Source organism: Branchiostoma lanceolatum, chromosome 19 (assembly GCF_035083965.1).
Source record: "Branchiostoma lanceolatum isolate klBraLanc5 chromosome 19, klBraLanc5.hap2, whole genome shotgun sequence".
NCBI classification, from domain to species: Eukaryota; Metazoa; Chordata; class Leptocardii; order Amphioxiformes; family Branchiostomatidae; genus Branchiostoma; species Branchiostoma lanceolatum.
The window spans coordinates 12,108,042-12,115,360 of NC_089740.1; the positions used below are offsets into that span (position 1 = coordinate 12,108,042).

The 7,319-nt window shown below is 43.6% G+C and overlaps 1 protein-coding gene across 1 annotated transcript; it reads left to right on the plus strand.

The window, feature by feature from the left end:
• The first annotated feature begins 1,370 nt into the window (after window positions 1-1,370).
• LOC136425418 (uncharacterized) lies at window positions 1,371-6,993 on the plus strand. Its single transcript, XM_066414280.1, has 5 exons — window positions 1,371-1,682; window positions 3,419-3,595; window positions 5,556-5,654; window positions 6,164-6,338; window positions 6,714-6,993. Exons 1-5 carry the CDS (start codon window positions 1,485-1,487, stop codon window positions 6,869-6,871), a joined length of 807 nt encoding a protein of 268 aa, XP_066270377.1. The 5' UTR covers window positions 1,371-1,484; the 3' UTR covers window positions 6,872-6,993.
• The last annotated feature ends 326 nt before the right edge of the window (window positions 6,994-7,319 follow it).

Sequence of the window (7,319 nt, forward strand, 5' to 3'; positions counted from 1 at the left end):
GCAACAGGAAACATACTTGGGCCTCGCCAAGCCGACATCTCGTAGCCTGGGTACCATGATCCTCCGTGCAGTTTGTCGCTGGCTAATTCCTTTCGCTTGCTATTAAACTACGCGTACGGTGCGGTAAGCTACGGAGGATGATACCCAGGCTAAACTTATCATCTCAATGAAAGATGAAGATATTGTTTTGGGTGTGTCTGTGTGTCCGTGTTTCCGGACTTTTGTAGTTCGCATAACTTAACAACCTCTTGGCGTATTGTGATGGCATTTGGTATGTGGGTAGGTGTTGGAAGGACGAAAGTCAAGGGCGATTTTGGGCCCCCTGGCGTGTGACCTTGGTACTGCAGCAGAACTTCCGGTTTTTGTATCTTTTGACCTAAATATGCAATGGTCTTGTTTTTGCTAGTTTAAAAGAAAAGATCACGTGTATAATTCTAGACAAACATCAACCTCAAGGTGTCCATCTTTTGATACAATAGCTGAAGAAAGTTATTGTCTTCCTTGCTGTTCAAATTTTTTAAAAGATACCTTTAAACGTATGCTGTTGTTTCGTGATTTTGTTCAATGAATGAATCAGTACAGTGGAAGCATGGGGGTCACAGAATGCCTGATTTTGATTTCATTTCGCCCGCTTCCTCAATTTTCTGTCCAAAACCGGGAACCAAGATATGTAAGTAAATGCGACCTTGTGTCTTGAACTGTTGTAGTGCTTGACTCACACGTTACGCTTGGTTCAGAAGCGATAACTGTGTTTAACTAAGATACAATTTCAGCGTGTTTTAAGCCTTGTCCGGTGTTACCCTGTTGGTATTTCGAACGAAAAGTGTCAACTTCGTTTTCGGAAAGGCCATGCCCTCGATGTCCGCAAACACGTAAATCACGCTTTAAATATAGAACACAAACGTTCACGCACGGAATGCCTACGTGCCTAATAGACGTCTATTCGATCCAACACTTTTGAACCTCCTTGCCTTGAAGCCATATTTCTCCTGACAAAAATGGCCTGTCCCCGTAAATTTGATTATCTCCTGGACAGTGATACATTTGAAGCAGAGGTCTCCACATTTCCCGCGTCATTTAAAACCGCGCTAAAAATACACATGGTGGGAATCACGTGACAGGAGTGCATGACCAGACGGCCTTTTTCTCTCTCTCTCTCTGAGTTTCTCTTTGAACCCGGAGGCAGCTCTGAGTCCGCATTATGTCAACAGTCTCCACACGGAAGACCGAGATCGGCTACCCGTAACGCATTCCCCATCCCGGGACGGACCGCTAGACTTTTCCCGATATCGTCTCGGCACAACCTTCGGCCATCCCTGGCGGTACGATGGAGGAATTGCCGCAGAATTGCGCAGAGGGCTAGTTCCGAGTTGAGAGATCGCTCGTCAAAATATCAAGACTACAGTTCGTGTCCCCTCCGTTTGAGGACTACTTCTACACGGACTGCGTGTTTTTAGAAGTCTGAGTTAGAACTGCCAGTCGCCATGGCGGAAAGTATTGATACCAGAGGAACTTTTCACCAAGTGGAGCCCTTTGAGGACAGTGGTGCGGAGACCAGCGTAGCCATTTTGGAACAGTTAGAATGGGAAGAAGAGCAGAGAAGAGAGAAGGAGAGGGGGAGATGTCGCTGTCATTGGAAATACCCCTGCACGATCCCTGGGATTGTGAAAATCGTGGAAATGGTAAGAAAACAAGCGCTAACTGTTTTGTAATGTTAGTAGGGCGCACTTTGTATTAGGCGCACGTACGTTCAAGTGTTTCTAACCCGTCTAAATCGGTATACACCGAAGTCGCCTGGTAGAATCGCAATCGCTTACGTAAAGCATATCTGTGTCTTTCACTCTCTACGATACTGAAAACAATCAAACGGCTGTAGATGTTGAGATATTGAAACTCGACTAGCTTGTTTCTTATTTTTAAATCCGAGGGCTAGCTTAGCATGGAAAGTCGCCAGCGCTCGGAATGTGAAAAACGCTCGGCGTGCCACGGCAGGCATATATGGCAGTGGAGTTCATTTGAGATGTCGGACCTATATTCAGCGGAGACAAGCACTGCAGTTAAAAATAAACATGACATATTGACGAGAAATACGCGAACTGTACGACCACGCCTATCTTATACTAACACACCCCCTCCCACCAGCCGCTATGTCATATCCTGTTGGGCTTCAAAACTGCAACGTATAGGAAGTGCTTAAAACTTAACACGTATCTGCTAGTCGCTTGACACCTTTTTGCGATAATGTTGTTTGTAAACAGTTCATGTACGTGTTGAAACAACATTTGTAGTGTTGACAAGTCGCGTCAACAACAGACTAAATATGGTGATGCTCCTGTTTTGAGATAGTCATGAGTAACCTTTTCTTGACACGGTGGTCGTACAGTTGTTTCGTCTATAATGTTCGGTTTCGAAGAGTTGCCAGCGTTCACTCTAAAAAGGTAACGCACCAATTCGATGGCTGAGCGCCAATTTGTGGCTTGTTTTGCGTTCGGCCCTTTTTCGGAAGAGTGTCGATGTTGTAACCGAGGTCTGTGATTCATTCTGACTAAAACTAGTGACTCATTCTGACAAAAACTATTCATGTTACGTCGAATCTGGGAAACGTTTCAAGTGTAGATTTGTGCTCGAGGATGTTTTCCCCTCAAACATAATTTGGAAGGAAAGCGAAGCTGATAACACTTTAGATCTTCCTCCCTCTAGAAAAATACAATTTGAGGGAATGTAAACAATAACATCACGTCCAACCGAACTGTCAATCGTGACTAATTGGGTCAAAGTTCACAGATAGACGAGGGTGCCGTCAAGTTCAATGTCTCTTGATTGGACAACGCCTTTTGTCTCTTTGACATACTAGCTATATAGTACTTCACCTTGGTAATGTAAGTTTTGGCATTAAACGTCTATTTTTGTATGTAATTTGATAGCTTTCGTGGGAATGTGTTCACAGTTTAAGAAAATGTTGACGTTGGTAACAGGAACACTTTCCTCAAAGTACAAATCTTCAAAGAACCGTTTTGAGGACGATTTTGGTGCCGATTCTAGATTTCAAATGACGCTTCGAAAGCAAACGACTTAGCTTGGAGATATGGACATTAATCCAAGAAGAAAATTGTCAGTCCTCTTCTGGAGGAATTTTTTCAAATCATTAAGCAACTTAACTGCATTATAACACTACAAATAGTTTTCTCTGCAGTCTCAATCAGGTTCAAACGAACAATCATTTAGCAGAGACGGGGGACGTTATAGACTTCCTTACACTTGTACGTGAAGTCACGTGCCTTTATGGCCACACACCTTTAAGTCATTCGAACATGATGAGGATTGCGATACTGACAGCTAGCAATTTAGCTAATCAGTGCTGTGCTTTACTAATCTTTTTCCTGTACATGTAAACATATTTTCTGTTTTCCCCCAACAGATCCTTGACATGATCGCGTTCCTGTGCGTGGCGTGCTCTGATTGGTACTCCGACTTCCACTCGACCTATCGCTTCTTCGAGTTCGTGTCCATGACGACCTTCTGGATCACCTTGACCCTGATGGTGCTGTACATCACCTTGACTATCTTCATGTGCCCAATCAACTGGTCACTCTTCGTAAGTATCAGTATTTGTTTGTTTGTATGTGCCTTTATTTACACTAAAAATTGGTATATTCGGCCATCAGGGCCGATTTTTATAGAGGTCGAATTGGCAGGAGTGTCAAGGGGTCATTTGGAATTAAAACGTACCGTCTTTACTATCGATAGCAAGAATAGATAATTATGTTTAGCCATACCTAGTATGGCTCAACATATTGTTATGTTTAGCCATACCTAGTATGGCTCAACATATTGTTTTTGTTCATGTTCTTCTCCTCCTGCCAAATCTTCAAATGGCTTCTACTCCGCCATTTCTTAACCAACCGACCTGAAATTTGGTGTGGAGGTTAAGATGGCAAATACCCCCAGACCCTTTTTTAATTGTTTTGGTACAGGCCTTAAAATTCATTTTATGGAGGTTTTTTGGGGCATTTTTAGACAATAATGACATTTTGGGCTCCTGTGGCCTGGTTTTACAAGCAAATGACCTGACATTCGGTACAAGGGCGCCTTGAACATGTCCCTACAGGATTTCAATCACAATTCTGGTGTACATCACTTCAGAATGCTTCATTTTGGGGACTTTTGGACCCATTTTCAGACCAAAAACAGGCCAAAAGTGGTATCCACGTTCCATGTTCTATTTGCTGCTGGCCAAGGAATCCATGTTCTATCTAAGGATCCCCGCGTTCCATTTGCTACTGGCCAAAGAACACTGTTCTATTTAGGTCACCTGAGGTCATATTGCAGGAACACACGCAAGCCTTTGCAGTAAGAAGCTCTTGGGGTCTCGCAGAACTTGTAGAGAGAGTTTTTGTACGGGTGATTTTGGAACAGTCCATTTATGCATCAGGAGGGAGATTGTCGAAGTATAATGCTCTCGCAAATGTTGCCTTTCTACATGCAGTTAATATTTCGATTTGCCCAGGTGTTATTTTGGGACAGCCCACTTCTTGCATGGGGAGGAGTATGGCTAAACATGCTGTATTTGCTCAGGGGCAAATGACGGCCTTTCTAGTTTTTGTTCATGTTCTTCTCCTCCTGCCAAATCTTCAAATGGCTTCTACTCCGCCATTTCTTAACCAACCGACCTGAAATTTGGTGTGGAGGTTAAGATGGCAAATACCCCCAGACCCTTTTTTAATTGTTTTGAAACAGGCCTTAGAATCCATTTTATGGAGGTTTTTTGGGGCATTTTTAGACAATTTTTATATTTTGGGCTCCTGTGCCCTGGTATTGCAAGCAAGTGACCTGAAATTCGGTACAAGGGTGCCTTGAACATGTCCCTACAGGACTTTAATCACAATTCTGGTGTACATTACTTCAGAATGCTTCATTTTGGGGACTTTTGGGCCCATTTTCAGACCAAAAACAGGCCAAAAGTGGTATCCCCGTTCCATGTTCTATTTGCTGCTGGCCAAGGAATCCATGTTCTATCTAAGGATCCCCGTGTTCCATTTGCTACTGGCCAAAGAACGCATGTTCTATTTAGGTAACCTGAGGTCATATTACAGGAACACACGCAAGCCTTTGCAGTAAGAAGCTCTTGGGGTCTCGCAGAACTTGTAGAGACAATTTTTTTTTGCACGGGTGATTTTGGAACAGTCAATTTATGCATCGGGAGGGAGATTGGTGAAGTATGATGCTCTCGCAAATGTTGCCTTTCTACATGCAGTTAATATTTCGATTTGCCCAGGCATTATTTTGGGACAGCCCACTTCTTGCATGGGGATTAGTATGGCTAAACATGCTGTATTTGCTCAGGGGCAAATGACGGCCTTTCTAGTGTTGATTATGATTCTATACCTCGCGTTTCAGAATAATTTTCATGTGTTTCGTACACTACTTTGAGAGAAAAAAATCAATTTAGAGAGATTTTGCACAAACTGAGGGCCAATCAAAACATTCGTCGTCATCTTACACATTTACCAAACATATTTACCAAAATGTACCCTGTGTTTTCGGGTCTTTTTCAGGAGTTTATCTACTGCTGTATAGCAGTCATCCTGTACATCTTTGCCTCGTGTTTCTTGGCAGCAAGAGCTTACAACATCGGAGGACTAGCGGCGGGAACGGTAAGACGTCTGCATCTGATATCATTGGGGTGCCTCAAGGGTCGATCTTGGGTCCCCTATGTTATAACATGAAGCTGTCACTGCGTCATCAGTTTACATTTTAAAATTCCTTTCCGATACAAGTAATATGCACGCATTGAATTTTCAACTAATCCTTCGGCCCGTTCTTCAGAAATATTGACCCACAGCCACGTGACCTTACGGTTTCAGTACTGGGTCAAAAGAATGTTGAGTTCGTTGCTGTTGTTGTTGTTGTTGGATACATAGATCTTTTCTGCGTTGTTCTACATGTTAAAAAACAAGAAAGGAAACGTAAGAAAAACCTGAAATTGTTCCAAAGAAGACTTGAATAATCAGTGCAGCTGGTGTGCTGTTGTTCTGCCAGCATCATTTAGAACTACTCTAACTAAAGATCTAGCCGGCTGTATGGTCAACGGCAATGCGCCAACTATGTGAGGCCCGCTCTAATTGCACTCTGAAATCTTACCCTGACTTCTCTCCATCTGTAGGTGTTTGGTTTCTTTGCTGCCATTGCGTACGCGGTGGGTGCGCTGGTGTCGTGGTGGGAGTGTCGGCACCCCGAGTGGGACCTGCGCGGACTTGGGGAGGAGGACTCCTGGCTGCGCGGCGGAACGCCCTGGTGGGCACCCGAGATCCAGGCCAAACGTCACCCCAGAGTCGTCAGTACGTAAAACTTTGCCAATTGCTTTGATTAAGTCATTAAAAAACTAGACTAAGCGTGGCTGCTTGACGTTTCCGGGCGATTTTGTCAGTCAATTTTTTTGCGTTTACATACATTTTCACTGGGTTTTTCGTATTCTCCAAGCAGAAGTGTGTATGTGCGTGCGCGCGCGCGTGTGTGTGTGTGCGTGCGTACGTGTGTGTGTGTGTGTGTGTGTGTGTGTGTGTGTGTGTGTGTGCGTGCGTGCGTGTTCGCTCTCCGGGGTATTTTGCAGGGGCTCTACGTGGAATCACATTCCATATGTCTGCAGTTACTTGCTGCACAGTAGCTTCAAGTCATTGAATCTAGAGTTTATTTTCTACCTCCGTATTTTTCAGTCTCCAAGGAATTCTACGCCACGCCTATACCTGAACACTGTAGCCGACAGAACACGCCGAGGTCTACCCCGAAAGTACAGCCCAAAACGAACCTGGACGCCCAGAACGGTCTTCAACCGCTGCCCGAACAGAACAACGTGAACGAGGCTTCTCGGTAGCACAACTGTTCACGCACGTCCCCTAGCGGATACCGTACAAACTTGTCGGGCACGTTACACGAAAGAATGCAGAGGGATTCGGATTCAGTTACATGATACTCTACAACATTGGTGCCAGTACAAAAACCTTTCATACATTATGTAAGTGATGGACTTCTTACATCCCAAATGACTAATAGAATATGCAACTCACCAATTCTATAGTATTTGTCCTTGTAATTTGTGCTTTGTAAGTTTGTGTCCATGTAATCAGTTGCTTGATAACTATTATTAAGTATACCCATTTGACAAGTTCATAGCATTTCTATTTTACTCTGTGAAGCGCTATGATTTTTAATGTAGGCAAGAAAAAGTCAAGTTGTTGCAGTGTAACACTTTCAAATAATTGTAGAAGGTACACATCTGTCGAACTTATCATGTAGATATTGTAAACATTCTACGATCTTTT